General features: G+C 34.3%; 1 protein-coding gene across 4 annotated transcripts in view; it reads right to left on the bottom strand.

Annotated features, from left to right (window-relative positions):
- Positions 1–4407: 4407 nt before the first annotated feature.
- Positions 4408–23566, bottom strand: part of LOC123546439 (G-protein coupled receptor dmsr-1-like) — a 279955-nt gene continuing 260796 nt past the window's right edge. For all 4 annotated transcript variants that reach the window (XM_045332696.2, XM_045332695.2, XM_045332697.2 and 1 more), the window contains one exon: positions 4408–12992. In XM_045332696.2, coding sequence (XP_045188631.1) covers positions 11223–12413 — 1191 coding nt within the window. In that variant the 5' untranslated portion in view covers positions 12414–12992 and the 3' untranslated portion in view covers positions 4408–11222. The remainder of the gene's footprint in view (positions 12993–23566) is intronic.

Raw genomic sequence — 23566 nt, forward strand, 5'->3', positions numbered from 1 at the left:
AGGATGACACATGCCCCCGATGGCACTTTAAATGAATAGTTATGGCCGATGTTCGAGTTTAGGACCTTTGACCTACGGAGCTGGGTCTTGCGCGCGACACGTCGTCTTACTGTGTCACACATTTATGCGCAGTTGTTTTAAAATCCATGCATGAATGACAAAGATATGGACCGGACACGCCCATCAATGCACTATCATGAAAAAAGACCTTTAACATCTAAGTGTGACCTTGACCTTTGAGCTACGGACCTGGGTCTTGCGCATGACACGTCGCCTTACTGTGGTACACATTCATGCCAAGTTATTTGAAAATCCATCCATCGATGACAAAGATATGGACCGGACACGCCCATCAATGCACTATCCCTTAATGTCTAAGTGTGACCTTGACCTTTGAGATATGGACCTGGGTCTTGCGCGCGACACGTCATCTTACTGTGGTACACATTCATGCCAAGTTATTTGAAAATCCATCCATCGATGACAAAGATATGGACCGGACACGCCCATCAATGCACTATCCCTTAATGTCTAAGTGTGACCTTGACCTTTGAGGTACGAACCTGGGTCTTGCGCGCGACACGTCGTCTTACTGTGGTACACATTCATGCCAAGTTATTTGAAAATCCATCCATCGATGACAAAGATATGGACCGGACACGAAAAATGCGGACAGACCGACAGACCGACAGACAGACGGTTCAAAAACTATATGCCTCCCTTCGGGGGCATAAAAATGTATATGTCTTTGAGAGAAAAAAAGTATAATATTGTAAAACTGTTTCAGAGAAGCAACGCTCTTCAAACACAAAACGACAATCTAATCTACCTGTAAAGCTATGTGTGATCACCATTCTACATGAACTGTCAGAAAACATCAGTTCTTTAATACTCTAAAGTATTATTCCAGGAGCTGTAGACCACATACCTATTTACAGTGGCATCATTAGTTACTAGAAAATGATTTTATCAAATGTAGGTGACGAGCATTCATAAATGACAACAGTAGAGTAGGACTTTGCTGGAGTTGTAAATGTAAGGCTAATTTACATCCGTTTTATTAACGTATCGCCTTGATAACATATAAAATCACAATTATATGTCAAGTAAGAAACAATTTGTATAGGAACTGTTTATTTGTTTGTATAGCTGTTTGCAAAGGGAAAAGTCCAACAAGGCCGGGTCTATGACTGGTTTTTTTTATAGCTATTTTAATTATTTTTATGTTTGCTTTGGGAATGAAAACCGCTTAAATCTAAATCGAAAATTTAAACGTTCTCGTCCTTCTCTTTTTCACCGTCTCTTCAACAGCCGGCTCAGCACGCTGTACTTCAGACGTTATGTATATAGAGTTCGGCTGTTTTAAGTACTTGCAATCCTCTTATCATTTATAAATCTCATATTTTCATATTAAACTTCTTGTCTGAATATTGGAGTTTTATTTTTTCCCTCGAAACTGTGACTGCTAAGCGTAATGCATGTTAATTATAACCTTTGTTCATTTGAGAGATAGTGGCCTACAATTAGTAAACAAAATAGCAGCCATTGTGTCTCTAGCTTCACCATGCTTTGCGTGCAAAATTAGTTGTTTTTAATTTAGCAGACGTAAAACGTATTTCATGGTGTTCTTCACAAAACTGTTTTTTACAGAATGACGCCAATATGAAACAACTGAGCACAGAAAGAAATGTATAATTCGATAATTGTAAAACGATAAAAGCTAAAAAGAATTTTGAAAGATGTTGTGATTGCGGAAAATGTAGAAAGTTCTCGTGCAATTGTTACATTTGTATGTATTCTTTGGACTGCTTTCGCAAATAAAACTGAATTTCCCTCTTGTGTTTGGAGCATCATTTCATTATTCTTCATGTTTTTATTTCCTCTGATTTCTTGTTAATACCAATATTAAAAGCGGCAGAGTTAATGTTAATGGCTGTCATCTAAATTGCCTCCAGACATGCGCAGAAAATCAACTGTAAACAAGAAATGTTTCCATATGGCACGAACACCCGCTTTACGTTTTGCTAGGATCAAGAAGTGTGAATCCTGGGAATAATGGTAACTTAAATATAGAACAGTAAGACTAAACCGAACGTGTGACGAAGGCTCTTGATCTTTCTTTTGACACCTTGTCTTGGTATTATAAATATTATGCCAAAGTATTTTCGTAAAATTTCATACATGAAAAAGTTGATACAGAACAAGAAAAGTGAAACATTATCTTTTATCTCAAAGTGTGACTTTTGTTATATGTTTGTGCTAAATTATTTGAATATACATTATATACTCAAAGCCTGTGGAGTTTCCATTTATTTCTCTTATAAAGAGGGAACAGGAAAAGTGACCTTGAAATTTGAATTTAACATGTAAATGTTCCTGTTTGTGCAAAGTTATTTCAATGTCAATTCATGCTTTCTAGATACATGTATATATATCAGACCTGGAAACAGACGGAAATAACACATGACGCGAATAGGATTTTGTGACCGACACACAGAAAGACAGACGTTGAATTCATTATAAAGATTCATTCTGAAATTAAAAATCAATGACAGAAACATACTGTGATTAATTATTTCAATCACAAATGTTTTGAGTTTTTTTTTCTGACAATTCACAAATCAATTAGTTCACTTAGTAATGCATCATTTTTTCAGGCTGGCTGAATTCACGAATGATCAACAGCTCTATTTCATGAATAGGCACAAAACAAAATAAGTAGAAGAAAAGGAGATTAAATAATTGCCATTAGCCATTTGCTTATATGGTTATTTCTCAGTAAAATAAGAAGAAAATAAACCTTTAATTTCGTTATGTGCAGGTGATTTGTTTTCTCTGATACCCGGCCATTCGAACCTCATTACACGGTACCCGAAAAGACGGTATGTCGCTCACTAGCAATTATTATTAGAAATAGGCAAATGACAGTTGGCAATTTGCAAACGCCAAATGGCAATGCTTTTGGCATGTCCGTAGTCGCTATTAGTAATTAGTAATGAGCAGATGGCAATTAGCAAATGACCAGTGGTATTAAAGCAGTGACAAATGGCATATCAAAACACACAACTTGTAAATAGTAATTGTCAATCGACGAATGGCAAATGACAATGACCAAATGACATTGAGCAAATGACAATTGGCAGTTGTCATGTCCGAAACTGTATGTTATAGGTTTAGTGTCTTTTTACCACCTTTTTAGTCGTGTATAACGACGATGTCAACTTGTAGCAATGAACAAGATGACCAATGTTATATTACTGCCTTACTGGGACATCATGCCGTAGGTACGTGCCATTGTACTCCTACCAGTCACATTACTTTGCAATCTCAGTCGGAAATTATAGCAGAAGTTTGAATTTACGACATTGCTATTTTGATATCCCTGATTGGTAAATGTCCCATTATTTTATTCGAAGTCGTTTTTCATTTTTTACCAGAGAGACTATTTTTTTTATTTATGGCAAGAATACAGCCCTGTTCACACAATGATGATAAAAGTCGACTGGTCAAGAAACGTTATTGTAACATAAAATGTATAAGCGTGTAGTGCAAAAACAAGAAGTATTCGTTGTTTAAACACACTACATGTGCGTTGTCTGAAATGACATTTTTATACCAATCCCATCAGCTTTAATTGCAAGCTCTAGTGTCATTTGACTTTGTACCTTAAGTGAATTTAAGTTATTCACCTTTACGACTGGCATTATTGTTTTTAAAGTTTTCTTTTTCTGGCCTGTTTGTTTGAGTAGAAGACAAGAAATAGCAAAACTGATTGTTATCGGACATTTTCATAGGCTAAAACATTTATCAATAAAACTAAATTTACGCAATATATCTGTCGCATTGTCACCACGTGAGACATGTAGAAACTACATTGAAAATCTCTTCAAGTACTTCACGTTCTAATTACTCTTTGATCAAAAGATTTTTACTTCTAGTGTTCAGTACTAATTCATGTAAAATGTTGATGCCACTATGTTACATCTCAGATAATTACTCGCCTTACAACCCTGCTCGCTGAGCGGGTAGACCACAATACACCCAGCTCTTCAATTTCCATCCGAATTTTTCCATTCGTTTTGACAGAAAGCAATATGCCTTTAGATATTTTTCATCTACCATTTATTCATGTGAGGAAGTTGTCGGGGCTTTTCTGGAAACATGGTAATGCTGTTGTAAAATCCACTTTTCGAGTGAACTTACCGCGCCGGAGTCTTGACAGGTGGCGTTAAAACAATATTTGTCATGGAGGAGGTGGTGTAATGCAGAATTGACAATGTCTAATTATAAGCGCAACATTTGTCTGCTTATTGCTGCTGAAGTGCATATTATAGATACTTTAAACACTGTACTTTTATTTAAAACATCTTATTAACAGACTAAGTGTAAAAAACAAGCAAACAAAAATCAGCAGTCACAATTTTAATACTACGTCATGTACATTGACTGTTGTAAGTGCATGTAGGTAAAAATAGATGTCAATGAATCAACTGGGAATTCGTGTCTGGCAGCAGATAATTCAAGAGAAAAGTTTATTGACCATGATGTTTGAGCGTCTTAGACGTCATATGCGCCTGTAAAGGAATAAAAATCATTTTAAGGTGTGATTCTACAATTCTTCTCTCGTAATGTTTCAATGTCATAATAACCTTTTCCTGTTCAAACTGTTCACTTATGCTGTGCAACAGAAGCGTCCGTTTTTATTTGTCACTTTGCTCCCAAAACAGACACTTTGGCTGAATATTTGAATGAGGTTGATCTGTTTTACTGTCGTAATGTTAAACCCAATCTGACTAAAGTACATATCCTATTACGCTACGCATAGGATCTGAGAACGACCTATTCATTGCCTCGTTCTGACGACCCTTTCGCCAGCCAATCAGAGCCTAACTTACAACATCCTGCAAATCTACCTGTAGCCTTTACTTTTGATATTTACAATTTTTATGTCCTATTGTATCAGATAGCCGGTTAGCTCAGTCGGTAGGCCACTTGCTTTGTAAGCGAGGGGTCCCGGGTTCGAGCCCTGGAATAACTGCACATTTTTCTTACTCTTTGACATTCGAACAAGTCATCTGATTGGATAAAATAAAAATAGCAATACTGGAAATCCAAAATATACAGAAGACGAATGTGAATGGGTCGTTCTCAGATCTTCGTTTAGAAGATCAAGTACTTTAGTCAGATTGTGTTAAACCAGACCAAAGTTTTATCATTGAAGTTAAACCAGTGTGGTGAGTAAGCGTGTTTTAACAAGACCATTGGAGTCAGATAAACTGAAACATAGACATCTATTTCCGCCTAGAAATATAAATTACAATCGTTTCAGAGTAATTTGTTAATTCCTACGTATTTCTAACCTGTATACATCTACCATCTATTATATAAAGATGACAAGTTGTTAACTTTAACACTATAACAACATTTTAGACATTTCTGTGAGAGCTTGAAACAATAGTAACAGTAATTTAATTTTTGAACACTATTTTACTGTACGTTTTCTAAATTATGCCGTTAACAAACACAAGAAAGTTTCTGAAATTATTTTTCAAGCGTGATACATGTTCTAAACAGTGGTTTAACTCGTACGTTCTTTTCAGGAAATAGTTGCACTAACAATATATTTGTTCGGAGAGAAACAGTATTCAGTTAAAACAAAGTGTTGTCTGGTACCGGAAGTAGATGTTAAGAACATATATTACTGAGAGTGTCTTATAGATATAGTCCTTTATGATATGACTCAGTTTTTGTTCTGTATTTTTGAAGTAAAACTCAAGGAGCGTTCTTATTTGTTGATTAACTAATTTGAGTTTTACGGCGCGCATCAAGCAGGACTAAAAACTTTGGTTTCGCATCTCATTAACATTGAAAGAAAAAATACGTATTGACTAAACACTTCTACAACATACTCCCTTTTATTCTCCACAAAGTCACAATGGAATCGTTAACTTTAATAATTTTCTAAACTGAAATCTGAATTTCATATCTGGTGCGTGACGACATTTTAATGTGTATTGTTTCGTTATTTCATTTACGCCAGTATCGTCAATTATATTAAGGTTGTTGAACAACTCGTAATATTTATATAATATTCTAATTTGAAAAATCTATGCACATTACGCAAATCTGACATCACGTCGACGAATTATTTGCGCCGAGAATAGTGCTTCTATATCAGAACGGAATGGCGATACACTTCACACACACTGCATGGGTTATCTGGCGCGAGGACAACTCACCCGATGTCTACGCACTCCTAAGCCAATCCGTTGGATGTGTTACTTCCCGTATTTTATCACTGTTTAAAAACAGTTACGCGTAGACGTCACGTCGACCTACTGTATTTAGCGCCATACACGTGCCATGAAATATTGCTTCCCTACTTCATTTACTTGTTTACATAAGAAACCTATTAGAAGCGAATTGACTCAAGCTACGCCCTCGTGAAACTAGTCCACATGCGTATAACCTCCTCGTATTGTTACGTTATGGTAAAACATGATTCTACTATGTATTTTTTCTTAATTAACATATGTAGGTAATGGATGTAACAAAAAGATAATCAGCTTTGCATGAAAAAAATATGCACGCGTTTTATATATATATATATATTCCTTATTATTATTTAATCATACTGATAGGCGCTTATAAAGTAGGTCAACATTTACTCTGCAGAACTGGCGCATATCTTCTGACACAGAGCTAATACCTTATAATTAATCGCATGGATTTAGTAAAGTAAAATGTTCAGGCAAAAGTCGTTTAACGATCATTCCAATTCTATTCGTTTACAAGTAGTTCCAAAACCACATGAGACAAAAACGTTTTTAACTACATTACATTAAACCAAAGCAATGATATCGTGTTTTCTAATATTCATGAAAATATTCATACGGTAACTTAATATTCACATCATGCCAGAGTAATGAGGGTTTATCAATTTAATGTCAAGCATTCCATCTGAACTAAAATATTATTGAGGAAATGTAACTTCGTGTAAGCATTTATTTTCCTTTTAAGAAATCCTATTTTAGTTATGATTAAATATATTTGACGTATATTGTCTTGCGGCCCGTATATATTTTCATTTTCCAAGTTTTGGCTGAATCATACTGTGAAAATAATGAAGTAGAAATTATCTAAATCATGTCATTAGCATGCATATTGAAAGAAAGGTACTCCCTTCGGTTTCGTCATTGTGCCGAACAGATTATTAGTCTATTGTAAGGAATTATAAATAAAAAAAGGAATGTGATATACTGAGGTATATGCGGCATTCACTCTTGAATATCGTCTACAAATATATTTTCTTCGATAAAATATATACAGCTTCAAATTAGATAATTTTGAAGATTATACCAAGTATTGACCGGAAACTCTAAACAAATCATTTTGTTACGACAGCGAAAAGGTGTGCGCGTTTGCGTAGAGATGCAACGTGAAAACGTTTGCTATTTCAATAGAAGCTGTTACATGCATTTGACTACGTTAAACAATGTGAATGGAAACAGAAACAAACCACTAAGCTTTTTTGGAAATGAAATACATGATACTGGACATAGCCATGTATTGTATACCCAACTAAAAACTACTATATCGTGATCTATATTTGTGCTTATCTCCGTGTATTGTGATGCATATTTGGACGTCTTTCGTTTTAAACGTTTAATTTAATTCAATATTTTCTACACAATAAATTTGCAATGGAAACCTTTTTAAACCATGTAGTAGTGAACACCATTTTGCAATTAATTTTATATCTTAACGGGGGTAGCTGTTACAAAAAAAAAAAACAATGCAAAAAATACTAGGACTTTCATCAGACAATTAAAATAAGTGTCTCCCTGTTCACGTGACTTGTAGCGTGATACTCTCACTGCTTTAGGATGTACGAGCGTTGATTGTACATTTCTTACTGAAACATTTATGCCGAAATTAAATGCTAAATCATCCATTTTGGGTTATAATGTAACATTTAACAAAATAGATTCTATTTGTTGCGAAAAAGAAATTCAAACTTATTTTTGGCCGGCATCTGCCATAATCTGATGTAAAATGTACAATGTGGGTAAGGTCGGTGATTGCAAACATCTATTTATGTAAATCAGGTTTTTTTCTGATATTTTTTTGATATATACATGCATAATGATAAGCTACAACTGAAATAAAAGTTTTCATCATAACATTATATATTATCTATTATAGCATACTGGTAAATTGAAAAAAACTCAACAGCTTTTAAAGGTTTCTTCTAGATATATTTCTTAGATGCACGGAAATCCCAACATTTTTCTTTTTATTTTGAAGAAATTTTGTGTGTCATTGAAGTAGAAAAAATATTTTTAAAATCTTAACTACAAACTTTTCTGTAGATTTAAATACTTTTTTTTACATTGAAAAAAGTGGGTGGGTAATTATATCAACATGTAAAAATGAAAAGATTTGTTGTGACATTTTTCCTTACATAACACTGATATCACAATGTATTCATAGTAAACTGTAAGTCGTGAAATCTCTATAACATTAAGTGGTATATCACATGTTTTATAGAGTATCTCCATTTTGTTTTCAACCTTACTTAATTTCAAAAATGCTTGAACAGTGCAAGAAGGAAATGCGCTATTAAATAAAACACGAATGCGGTGACATGTGCCGTTTCTGCTATTAAATGCCTGAGCTAAAAGTAATATTATCTAAGCTGAAAGTACTTAACTAAAGATAAACATGGTCCTATATCCTTAAATAATGTAATGTATTACACTGTACTATTTGTTTGAATGCCTCAAAACGTAGAAACAATGAGTTTTAAATTGTCTACAATGAAGTAGATATAAGCAGACATAAGCAGATTTGAGAATGTTGACTCAAATAAAGGCATCAAACAATTTAGGCCATGTTAAATAAGTATTTGTGAGCTCTGAGACAATCGGATAATTCATACTTGTGGGGAACATCCTCATGTTCTGAAAAAAAAACTTGAAATATTAAAAGACAACGTGCAGACCAGACTAATGTGCAGTAAAACAAACACGTGAGAACATATCACTATTTGAACATCACAGATTCTATCACTACTATAAACATATCACGAAAGACTTCGCAAGATGATCTTACTGTTTGGTTAAAATCTGCCATAGTCGGTTGTCCCGACATGTATCATACCTATATCGCAGCTTAGCTAGATGATGTCATGACGCAGTCACTTTGTGCGTAAAAATTAAGTCAACATCAAGACTTTGAATGACTGAATAAAAATCCACATAAAAAAAATAGATTTCTTTTCCAAGGATTTAAAACCAGACGCAGCTATGGCAACGATCATGGTTTTAATCTAAATGATTTGAATAAAACTGCCAAACATTCCTAGAAATTTACATTTGTGTGTGCGTTTCACAACTTTTCCATTTTCTAGTTACAAAATAAAGTTGTCGACAATATTTCACCTAGTAATTGCAATCCCTGTCATTTATTGTACAACTGGGCGTTGGGAAACTTAGTTTTAACAGACGATCGATGTCAGGAAACTAGATTTTTTTTTTTATTTCAGAGACACGTCATTTGTTTTGGTCGACCAACATTATAGTGTGTATTGGGAAGGGTTGGATCGGTAAACACAATGTTGATCTAAAAAGGTACAATTTACCTTAAAACATGGCCTTGATAATTGCAAGCTATATTTCTATTGTCTATTTGTGTATGATAAGCAGAGGAATAATCACTTACGGCCATTAGGACTTAATACTATGGAATTTTTATCACCTGTTAGAATTTGTATTTAGCAATTGATTTTGAGTGACTGAATATACCTGGCTGCTGAAAAATACCAAACGTTTATTAGTTTATCCTACCTTTATACGTAAGAACGGGCAAATTCGAGGGCTTCAATAAATTTTGCTGTATTAAAGTCAGTGACGACATAAAAACATTCCGAACTTCTTTTTTATTTTTATTTTTCAAAATTATGCAATCTTGTTTTTGAAAGACACATTTTTGATATTAATAATGGAGATATTTTTCAAGTATGTGAGACCGTCACAAGAAGATGTTTTTATAACGAAATCGCTCAAGAAAACAGAAGTTGGCTCATCCTTAAAGAGTTTGTGCAGGGTGTTAGCTTTCTGTATTAATTTCATATCGTCATGGAAACTAAAGTGGCGTTATGACCTGTACAAAATCAGCGCAGACCAAAGTTATATAGTCGATATGCAACTGAACTTAGGATAAAACTTCAGTTGGCAGCACATTTTATTATGTTTGACAGTACACGAAAACAGAACATACACGAAGTCTTAGTTTTGCCTCTTACGTTTTATAATGCTATGGATTTTATGTAAGACTCTGTCTTGCCAATAGCCATGGATTTGTCGGCTTTGTTAGTTTCAGTCTAGCAATGTCTTGATTAACAAGAGTTGGTAAGTTGGACTTAATTAATTGGCAATCTTAGCCTGAATGTGGAAACTGCCTGCATAGTGAAACAGGTCGAGAACTGAAACCAAAGTAAACAACGGCAACAATTGTGCTTTGTAAGGTTACCCAGCGGATATTTCTAATTGCTAGCGTCAAACATTGTCTTCTATTTTTCTCTAGAACAACCGGGTATGTTCGGTAATCGTCAATGTATAGCAACTCGTTCATGTAAGATTTAAACCAAACAGTAAACGATTGTGTATCTGTACAGTGTTTTACAAATTATATATCTACAAGTATATCACACTGTGTTTATTCACAACAGAAACCCACGGTCAGTCAACTTGATCAATGTTTCTGAAATCGTCCTCACAATATGGATAATAAATATGCAAAACAGCATAGCACAGTGGTAGATATTGAAAAATGACGACTGTACAAAATCGATAACCTCGTCACTACAAGACAATAAATCTTTCAGCTTATTTCTTCCCTAGTATGTGGTAGATAATTTGAATATATATCACAATTCAGAATATTTAGGCCAATCTTTGTTTCCGACAAAAGAAGTACGGCCTAACTCCTTGTTTCTTTTGTTTGTTCCCAAGTTCCAAATACTTACTCTGATCATAAAGGTGACTACATAAACACGTTTAGCATAGTCACATGTAACGTGCAGGTCAGCATAACAGCGAATTCATGTATGTAAACATATAAATATTATTTATATTGAGAAACATCAGTGTCAAAGTAAAAGCAGTACACTCAACACCCAAAAGTGCGTATTATGTTTATACATTTGATAATTACTTTTTTCAAACCATTTGTCCATTTTCCTGCAAATTTGTTGTTTTTGTTGACGTACCATTTGCCGTTATTAGATGGCGTTTTGCCCAGACTGAAGCGTTAGGGTTGGTGTTTCTTTTGAAACAGCCACAAAATGTGGCGACAAACGTGTCTCTGAACTGTTGTGACATTGAACAATACAGCACAAAATTGATAGCATTATTCAGCAATGCTACAATATCTAGTATGTCACCTAAGGGATTGTAAAGCTCTGCATGCAGAGTATCCATGAAAATCATTAACAGAGTTAATATCCCCTGGGGCAACTCCGTTATGAGAAACAGAATGACAACGGCCAGTAGCATTGCGGTGGTGCGAAAATGTTCGTGGTGTTTTTCAACGTCGTCCTTGCGCATGCCCTGAGATTTCAGATGCACGTGTCTCTTATGAGCCTTGTGTAATGCTGTTATAAGTAGGATCGTAAGGACAGTCAGCAGAAAGCATGGTACCAGTTTGATCAATATAGACTGAACCCAGTAATTGATGGCAAATACTGTTTCAAAGTCTTTGTCTTCGTCTTTTCGCTGTGAGAATGTATAAACAGTAACGTTTTCATTGCTGATATTCCGAACACTCTTACTCCAATAATTTGAAATATAGTTTGGTATACACACTAACACGGCCAAAACGTATACTGTAATTATAATAATTTTGGCGTGTTTAATACTACAATATATGCTTCCTTTCGTTGGAAGGAAAACGTACAAGAATCTAAATATAGCTAACATTATTGTCAGCCATATTGACATAGAATGCATTGTGAGACTGAAATCGGCGTGGAATAGCAGGTAGCACATCCAGCTGTAAGATTTATTATCCGGAAATTCAAGGTCCGGGTCTTTAAATATATAGAACCTCAAAGCAAACGGAACATATTCCGTCATTGTGCACAAGTCCGCTACAGCCAGCCACATAAGGATAACATTTGTTGACGTTCGCATATGCTTCTTGTTCAGAACAACAATATTTGCGATATTAGCAATGATACCAAACAAACACACCAAGACGCTAATATATCCGTGGATCTCCGCATATCGTACTCTAAGAGTTTGTAAATTTTTGTAAGTGGTATGATCTAAATACTTCGGTTCGTTTATGCCACCGGTCGGTGACAGCGAGGTCATGTCCGTTACATTATCCATTTTAGTTGTTATTTCCATTGATATATTATAGGTAAAAACTTGTTTAGTAACGTTTTAATTTCAATGCCAGATAAAAACAATTTCGGGCTACTACTTTTTTGAGCCCTACTCGCGATTTATATCCGTGTATTAAGGTAAGATATTTTCATGGAAACAACTGCTGCCGCATTTTTAATGTATATAGCACATACATGTTATAATCCAGAAGAAATCCACTGCTTGAATATCCCAATGACCATGTTTTATTTTTTCATTAAAGTCGATACTGTGTATATAAGACACATTTTCCAATTGAGCAATGTCTTGCAAAATTTAATTCCTTACATTTTTCTGCAGAGAATGCAACGGTTTTCGTATCAAAATCCCTGAAATGCCTATTTGTCTCCGTTTTTAGCAGATACTGTAATATCCGTAGTTTAAAGACACTTTATGTTGTTAACAGAGCTACGAGGCTGTCAACTCTCTAGTGAGAGATCTCTCATTTGCCAGTATTCTTCTCTTAAACAAGTATTGGATTCTTAACATGTACAAATGCTCTCCTGGGCCCAATTTATTCCGTCGACATAATGTCCTATCTGACGACTTGATCAGTAGATCCTGAAAAAGAAAGAAAACTAAATATTATCATATATCAAACCAGTGTTAAGTTATGTTATTGTTCATATACATCAGTGTTTGATGTCGCCTGATATGTTACCGGTGGAAAGTTTGTTATTCATCGTCAGGTCATTCATCAACGTGGGCGAAAACACGTTCATCAAACATAAATTGACATTAGAGGAAATAAAACTCGGGGACTTAGTGAGACGATGTCCCTCTAAGTGTTTATGTTCATGTCAAGAGCGTAGAAGATGCAATTATCTCTTGTTTTTCGTCCTTTATGGCAGTATTGACACGGAATTCGCAGACATACATCTGCGTAGAAATATATAAATTGTTACGCATAGGGACTCAGGCATTATAGAGATTTTATTTATCTTACGATGGAGTTTTTATTCTTGGATACAGAAAACATTGTTGATAACATTTGTAACTTCTACACTATATGAAGACTTTGCCATGTCGTTTAATACATCTGTTAGCTCTTTAAGATATAATCTTTTTGCACAGTATTGCGTTGCAAAAAAACAGTGCTGCTTGATTTCCTACTTAGACCTGTATCATCTAACTAGTTCCTTTGGTGACGTTCATAAACTTGGGAAATTTTATAAAAATAACTTCCAGATATTGACAAAAATAATTAAAGTCCGAGGAAAAACTGCATTCTGATGAAAGGTTGACAACACAATCGTAAGTACTTCTGAATATATCAAAATCGGTCGTTCTGGGACCGATTAAATATCAGTTAATATAACACATACAAAATTGTAGTAGACGGACACCATGATACATCAATCAACATGACACGTCTCAGTCTACATCAGCAGTTCAACTTCGGAGGCATAGCCTTATGCAAACCTATAGTGTTTTCTCAGAAACAAAGTTCAGAAACAATTCGGGCGAAAAACCAATTAACAAAGCAATCAGTGTTGTTTCAGGTTTGACATCAAACCAACTCTAATCACGTTATTTTTCAGAGAGTCTGTCAATTAGTCAGATATGGCGCGTGATAGTGCATGATACAAACTTGTTAGAAGCTAGTAAAATATTCAATTAAATTCTGCGATGTTTTATGGATTCATAGCCAGTAACTGTGTGAAGTCCTCACCTAATATACGGCAATTTTAGCATTGCTTTTCACTTTAAAGGCCTTTAACTTATTTGTCATAATGTGCTGCACCAATGATTTATACCAATAAAGTGTAATGATTTCTGAGCCATTATATACATATTTAGTAAGGGTAACTGTTTGCTTATAAATTCAAAATATAATAGCATGTCAAGATGCTATTTTAAGGGTTTTCCTGGTAGTTTTTTAAAGCATAGCTTTATTTCTTTCTAGTCTATATCAACAGACTACATCGTTTTTACATTTATATTCGCACTTTAAAGAGAACACCAGATTATATGTTTGAAATTAATCTGCACTTCTAAAGCTAAAATGTCAGAAGCATTAACTTTAATTTACATGTACACCATTGTTTACAATGTGTTTGTGTATATGTGTAAAGGTACATGCATATATTGTGCTTTTGTTTTACATTTGCATTGTATATATGTTATGCTCTTTGGAGTTGGAGGAAATAAAAGGGAGTATTATTTTATTATTACTGCTGCTTCACTCTAACACATACAAAAAACAGAAATAACTTAATTAAGTTATTATATAATATTTTATTTATATTGTATGACGTAAAGTATTCTACTTTATATCTATGTTTGAAAGCATAAAGCTGTACGTTTCATTTCTAAATTTTTAAATAGCACTACTTGTTATTTTTAGTTAAATCAAATTAAAATATTCTGTCATTTGTTGTATAGGCAGATGGCCGATTTTACCGATATTCGCCGTCAGCATCTGCAACTAGTGATAGATTATTTTTCTTGCGTACCGTATTTTGGAAATTATGGAAAAGCAAAACGAAATACTTTCTTCGCAACTATCTTTCTTTCATTTGCCTGGGAATTTACATACGTAAACAGAAATTTCGCACAACACGACAGTTCTGTTTTAGTTTAATTATTTCTAGCATAATGTTACGTTTTTATTTGCGTGAAATAGCTTTTTCTGAGTAATATACTAGAAAAGCAAAAAGGAATTAGATTTTTATCATGTTTAATAAACAACGTATAGTCAGTGCACGAATCATAAGCTGTCACAGCACGAGAATCATATAGCATTTTAATGGGGGTGCCAGACGGGTTTTGCCAGCATGTGTAAAATTGCCGGAAACGCCCATCCTGTGTGCAAAACATATTTACTGGTTGCATAATTAGGAAATGAATATGCTTACAAAGTAATGATATACAAAAAGCAAACATTATTGAACTTCATGACCTTTCAACCGAAAATGTGAGTATATAAACTAGCTGTGTTTGTTGAGCTAATATTCACAATAACATGTCATTTGTTAAAATGTTCCAATGTTTGCTGGTACATGCAGTATGCATTTATAGTGTGTGTAGCTACACTTGTGAGTCACAATCCTGTTGATTTTATGTTTATGTAGATACTATACATGTTCAAGTACGAATTTTGGTCGTATTTATATTTAACGAATACCTCCCCTATAGGTATAGGAAAACATAAAAACGTTTATCCACCAACGGGTTACATAAAGTAGCGAATATGAAGGGAAATAAGACTTATAAAGCAGGAGTAAGTAGAGGGCTTAAATAAGTGTCTCTTTAACTGCACTTTACCTTCAAAGTAAAGTAAAAAAGCAGGACGAGAATGAGTATAAGGTAAATGTAATTAAGGTCATCTTTTCCCTGTAGGTTTGTTTAATAGACTGAATTGCAGAACAGAAAACATTGTTTGATTAATCAATACCGGTTTCGTTTATAACCAGTTTCTATGTATGCCCGCAAATATAAACAAAGTAACGTTTAAAAAATGTATTATACATGTATATGGCTTTCTATAAGCTTGCTCTTATCAGTATTATTTTCGGTGCATAGAATCAGACTCATTCTCGACATAGTCTTGTTGAATGAAACCAAACGCATGTATCTTATATAAGGTTTTTATTAATTCCAGACCCACCAACTGACTTTTAATACGTATTTCTGAGTAAATATTCAGACATCTTTTCTATAAACGGATACAATCCCACTGTATTAACTGTATTTCGAGACCATGGCTCTAAATAAGAAAATATAAACAGGAAGATTTTGTTCACTACGGTACAGCTTTCCTCAGTGTGTTGACACGAAAATATAGCTTTGTCTGATGCGGTCAATATATAACTATTTTTAAGAAAGTAGAAACAATCTAGGAGTAGAATATTTTTTGCTTTATTTTTGATTTTGTTTTCAAACAGACGTCATCTTATTTTTGAAAATAACTGCTAAAAGACATATTTATGCAATTATTTTTATAACCGCTCTTTATCAGGTACGTGAGACGACCATGTCGCTAATGTCGCTAATGTATAATGCCGTATGCCTACCGTATTTGCAGTTACCACAAAATGTTTTTATAACGGAAACGCTCGGAGAAACGGAAAATGACTCATCTAAAGAGTTTGTTCATGATTTAGCATTTCAGCACTTAAATCAAGGACTATTGCATCTGGAATGGAATGTTATTGAATTATTGAATGAAATCATCGATCAAACGTTTGCCTATTTTTTTCTGTCAAGCGGCGTTATGGCTTGTGTAAATTTAAGACACGGCTAACGTTTGCTTGGGGAGAATGGGTATCCGACTTGCAACTGAACTTCGGATAAAACTTCTCGTGGCAGCAAATTAAAATTATTCATTGATGTTCAGCAGTAAAGAGAGGTCGGAAACAAAACACAATGTTAGCCTTTGTTTTTTCGCTTTTATCTTATATTTGGGATTTTCAAAGACCTATCTTAATGCAGTATGTGTGTGTAATTTGGATGGCGTATTAATTTTTTTAATATAATGCAGACACAGATCTAGTTGGTGGTAAATTTTAATTAAAAGATTATTTTAAATCAGAAGGTAGGATAATAGAACATTAGGGTACTGTCTTAAAAATTAAATTTCGTCTGTGAAAAAAAAATTATCGGCTAGAGCCTCGAATAGGTGCGCCGTAAAACCCAAATAAATAAATAATGAGCCTCGAATTTTATATTTATACGACTGTAACCTGATATTTTCTATATCTTATTCACTTTATACAACATCATGTTTACACATTTCTTACTAGGAAATGATTGTTGAAGAGCAAAACACTGTCAAAAATGTCTAAACTTGGATTTCCATTTGTTTATTAGTCTTCTGTCAGTTACGTTATTAGTTTTTTAATGTACATCTACTTAAAGGTATTCTCAATTTTTATGCCATTGTTTTTGTTGATAACCTAAATTTTGTTAGTCTAATTTGTGTATGACGGAAACGGTTTCCTGCCATAAACATTTAAACGATTTTTAGAGCCTTAATACTTGGGAAACTATTCCATTTGGACATGTCATTAGGCATCATCTGGAATAAAAAGCTTCTGCAAATCAATCATTGAACAAAATTTTATTTTCTGCAATAATTTATGAGTACACTTTGTCATCTCTCTGGAATGGAACACTTCGTTTTCTATAGCATGACTGATTGAGCATTGGGATCGTATTACACTGCTAAATTAATGACATAATGACGGTTGCTAGCTGATTTAATAACAACGCGCCAATGCCAAATATTGCATCAAAATGTCAGTGTTAATTAAATCTTTACAAGTCGTACGAACTCCGTTTGATTAATGCGTTGTATGATGAGAGATTGTTAACGCATTCTCATGCGCTGCTAATTATTTCACAGCAACAATAAATTTAATATTTTATTTGTCAGTAACAATCGTATACAATATACAAAGGTGATTAACATATCCGCTAAAATCCAAAGAAAATCATTTTGATCCCTTCCGTTATGAGTGTTACACTTATAAAAGGATTTCTTAATTCAGCAGTTAAATGCTTCTACGCTACAAAGGTGATAGATCTATTTCCGCTTCTATCAGATTTGGAATCCACAGAAAGACATAGACATACTTGTAAAACATATATTCATGTTGCTAAAGAAATTTCATTACAAAACAGAAAACTAACACATATGCTCTTGAATCAGTTCTATCACAATTCAAATTTTACTTCAGCTATTAGTTTGATGCATTTTACCCTAACACATGCAAACCGTTGACATACATTCGGAAGATGGAAGGTCAAATGTGAATTTTGTATGACATTTTCATCTACGACGAGGAAGAGATATAAAAGACAACAAAGAAATAAACTGAATCCGCTATTTGTCAAGTATGCATGCAGCGGTTATCGTACGGTGGCAGATAAAAGGTTTTGAAGAAACAACCTGTTGAAAATATTTTGAAATTATCGCAGACAATGATATAAATGTTTTATTATTATGTTTGTTTGCATTTAGCATGGATCAGAAAATAAGAAGAAATAAATATCAACAACCTTGTTTTGAGTCAGAGTTATGAAAGTTGTCTCATGCTGTTTATATCCTGTTGTAATTTCAAAACCATATCTGTATTGGTTCCAGACATAGTCATATTTACGGAAAACAATTAGGACCCGCCGGGACAAAGTGATGCAGGCTCCACCACCAAACCTTGTTGAAGGGGTGTATGACAAATTTAGCATTTCAATATCACAGCGGATTACTAGTACCTGTATATCAAGAGCACAGCAATACGGAGTAATATACGCCCAAAAGTATGACCTTTGACCCCTAAGTGTGACCTTGACCTTGAAGCGAGCTAGTCGAAATATGCACTCTGCACGTCGTCTTGAATTAGTGAAAATTTGTGCGAAGTTTCTCTAAAACCATTCAAGCAGTTCAAGAGTTACAGAGCGGACACGAAACAAAGTCATATGACTTTTGACCCCTAAGTGTGACCTTGACCTATGTTGTGAACATTTGTGCCAAGTTTCTTTAAAATCCTTCAAGCAGTTTAAGAGTTACAGAGCGGACACGAAACAAAGTCATACGACATTTGACCCTTAAGTGTGACATTGACCTTGAAGCGAGCCATCCAAAACATGCGCTCTACACGTCATCTCGATGTGTTTAACATCTGTATCAAGTTTCTTTGAAATCTTCGGACATGAAATTGCTAACGGACGGACAGACAGACGGACGGACGGACAGATGGACACCAGCGTCATAACATACGCACCTTTGGGCGTATAAAAAGTGAATTCCATTAAAAAATGTTTCTGTAGGCAGGAGTTTTTAAATTTTTAAATATTGAATAAATGTATATTACAATCGTCTCCAGTCATAGTGTTGCGCACAAAACCAGAGTAAGTAATTTTGCTCACAGAAAGAGATGCATGTAATGATGAAATAAAAAAGAACAAAACTATACAGAGCCTTACACTACTACCTGTACAACTTTATAAATTAGCTTTTCAATTTCATACAAGATGCTTCTAGTTTAATTTCAATGTCCTATATATATAAAAGTGTTTTTTTTTTCTAAATGGTAATTGAATCGAAAAATGAAAACACATGTAACTTAAAACGAACTCCCACAAAATGCTGCAAATTCAATCAAACCGAATAGATGTTTAAATGTCATTTCTAGAAACCTAACGCAATTCGTCAAATATAAAAGATTCGTTAAAGTACCGCACCATCACACAATATCATGTGCAAACCTGTCATCTCTGGATTTCACTATTTTTCCAGAAGACTGAACTGTGTATCAACTGTATATCATATAAGTATGAATTTCTCTCTGCAAACGAGATTATTATTGGTATTGGATAGTTGTGAACTAAAATGAGAGTAATTATCACATTCTTACAACACCATGTAAACCACATAAAACATGTGACTGAAATATTGCCACGCTAGAAAAGGTCCCCTACTGAAGGTGACTAATTATCGCAGCTGCAGCAACTCCATATATCTGCCACTGATATATACATACACTATTGTGCTATAAATACATTATGTTATTACAAAAATGTTTGGATTTACTTTTGCTTACATAAAGATCTACAGTTGTGAAAGATATTTTTAAGAACATCTGATTTTAATACTGGTTGTAAAATTAGAGAAACACTAGAAGTAATTCTGATAGTTTCTTTTAATTTTGATCCATATGACACAGCAACTATTTATGTTTATTTAAATATCCATATACACTGGCACCAGAACAGAAAGAAAATGCTTCTGTACATGTTATACCCTACCCCTAGGAATACTATAAGAACCATGGTCATAAACGTGAAAATCGTACATTTCTCGCCTAAAACGCGCAGTTCGATGAATGGGTACAAGGCATATTGAACATGCGGTAATTTATCTTCCATCGTGCACCAATCACATTGTCGCAATATTTCATATTGCAGAGATACTCCACATATTTTATGCTTTCGTCAACGTTAGAGAAAAAACTTGCGTGAACTTCCCTAATGAACATCCGGTCTAGAGGTCACAGCAGTGTGTACATGTTAGGCGAAATGTAAACAAACAAAAATAGAATGCAAAATATTCACAGTTTTACAATAAAATTCGAAATGATGAATGAAGTCCATTTTAGAAATGATTTTGAATTTTAAGTCATACATTGGTATACATCTGTACTGTTTATTTAATTCATATTGAACATTTATGCTGCATTTACACATTTTAATATACACGTGTAGTTAAACGGCGACATACATTTTCACATCAACCAATCAGAATATTTTTGTAATCTAGACCGTAACTTCACCAGGGAAGTTCAACCAAGGTTTTTCTACAACGTTGAAAAAAAACTATAAACTATGCGTTTATCTCTAAGATAAGAAATATTGAAAAAACTTGACCGGTACACAATGAAAGATAATAAATTACCACTTGTTCAATATCCTTAGTCACATTTACCGAATTGTGCGTTTTAGGTATGAAATGCGCGCTTGAAATGGGTTAGTATATTTTCCCGTTCATGACCATGGTTCTTATAGTATACCTATGGGGTAGCTTATAACATGTACAGAGGCATTTTCTTTCTGGCCTGGTGCCAGTGTCCATATTTGGACAAAAAAGTTACAGACTAGAAAAGATATATAAACTATCTGACTTCAAATGTGACCTTGACTTTTCAGTTTGGGGTCCGGTTGACACTACCTTAAGAGGAATACTAGTGTAAAGTAGTAGTAAAATCCCTTAAGGGATACGGTTAATGAGCAGACATGGAAAAGACAATCTTACCATTTTACCTCCAAGAGCGAACCTGACCTAGAGTTTATCTGTATTCGACACACGGAACAAGTGTTCTAAGTTTCATACAATGCTTTGATGTATAGTATAGTTATTGTGTGCACATAAAAAGCCGCCGTTAACGTTGGATCTTTAAGATGGGTAGATGAGAACGACACAATCGGCTTTATATGGACACACTGCTTTCTGACCTCCAAGAGTGACCTTTAAAGTAGTGGTCTAGGTAACGTGCATGACATATCATCTCGTTACATAAGTAATATTTAGATTATTTAATGGATTGTTGAGTATTAGAATAGACAAGAAAACACTTTTAACCAACAAGTGTGGTCTTGACCTTTGAGCTTTGTGTTACAAAGGGCATGTCAGTGCATTATGGGGAAATTATGCCAAGTCACATTAAACTCCCTTTGTGAATGACAGAGGCTCGTTAGTTGAAGGTTACTATGAGCTATTCTCCTTGCATAACCAAAAGAGTTACTGTGTTGTATACACTTTTTTTCAAGCTTGAGGGTATCCTGTCACAAAAGTTTGATATACGTCTTCAAATGTATTGTATTCCCTTCTACATAAAATCGCCAGAGGGTAATGTCTCTTTCTCTTCATAACAATACAAAAATGTATAGACTGATGCATAACTGTCTGTAGTTATAGGAATTATAGTGTTTTGTAAAACCCTGTTAATATATTCTAGAAGGATGTTAGCTTCACCATTACAACCAAATATATTTTGTTGGACCTACTGATAATGAGAGTTTACATGACTGCCACGAAAATCAACGAATGGAGTAATCAGGCGGCATTTAGTACATTCCCGTGCTTCTAACTCAGTCCATTATATTTTTCAATGAACGGTCTAGTGTATTGAATTAAAGTGATTATATACATTATCAATGACTGGATGTTACCGTTGAACAATTCATTAATTTAGTATTACTTGTATGTTTCAAAAAATGGCGACCAAATTTCATACAAACTTGCAACTGAACACAACAAATTCGTTTAACGCATTTGAATTTACCTGTCCATTTTTCAGGAAACTATTTAAGAAATATTTCATAGCAAACCCCGTTATTAACAATATTTATGCACGATGGGCGGTTATACGTCGGCATGTATAATTTCACGAGGGATCCTCCCTCGTGAAATTAGTTCGTACGACGTATAACCGCCCGGGTGCATAAATAGTATTCAAACACGGTTTTATGATAAGTTATTTCGACCCTAATATATCTTTTATTGTACATCAAATCAAATATGATAGAACTGTTTATTGGCGCATGTGTGGCGCCAAATGGTAGGTCGTCACGCACCTTTGTTTATACACGCCAGGACCGGAAATGGTAATACGTCTTGCGGAATAGTCTCATGTTAACCTTTTTGTTCATTTAATATCAGCACAAGCTTTTCACCTAGGACCTTGAAACTTCACAGGTATGTTGGAATTGATGTGAACATGACCCTTATTGATTTCAGGGTCACTGGGTCAATGGTCAAGGTTAAAGTTTAGCGAACATACAGATAACGACATTAATGCATACAATTACAAAGCTGAATCACCCGGATTAGTTATAATAAAGATCTAGGACAAAGCTAATCAGGTAAAACTTCGAAGGTTTGATCCGCCTTGCACCCCCTCACCAACTTGTAAAAAAAACCCTCAATTTTTATAAAAAAAGGCATTTGCAGTGAACAATATGTCACTTGCCTTGTTGAACCTCAGGTGAACCGCAGGTTATATAACTAATCATTCATGTCAACTTTGTTATCCTTCTGGCGTACCATTTGCTTTTTCTGTAAGAGCATTTTCTGATAACGTTATTGCTGTACACACTGATAACAAGCTATCTATCAGAAATTTATTCCTTTACATAATCGGAAATCAATAACAGTACAAAATAGATAGTAACCTGTCACGCGATAAGAGCAGAAAAACAAAGTCCTGTCATTGCGGGAATAACATTTTACAAGGATTTTCTGCACGAACGCAGCCATTGACTTGTTTTTATTTCCAATTCTTGAGAACATGAGGAACTACTAAAGCCAAATTTTGAAGACATCAGCTTAAATCCTGATCTGAATACCAGTAGTATGCTTGTACTATGTTTACCGTAATAGTGATGAAATTTCTGTAAGACATTTTAAACTCAATAAACGTAAAACGGTATATCTGTCTTTCTTGTATGTTAACAGAACAATTGCACACGGAAATTGAAGTCAAAGCATGTAATTTGCCTTTAACTTGATTATTGTATACTTATTTACAGAGACAAAAGGTGACTGATGTCATGTGCATGCTAAGAGTTGTTTAATAGTGCATGTCCACTGACTGCAAGTATTTTGCAAAATCGTGTATATATATTTCATCTAAGAC

This window comes from Mercenaria mercenaria, chromosome 9, assembly GCF_021730395.1.
Source record: "Mercenaria mercenaria strain notata chromosome 9, MADL_Memer_1, whole genome shotgun sequence".
Classification (NCBI taxonomy): Eukaryota; Metazoa; Mollusca; class Bivalvia; order Venerida; family Veneridae; genus Mercenaria; species Mercenaria mercenaria.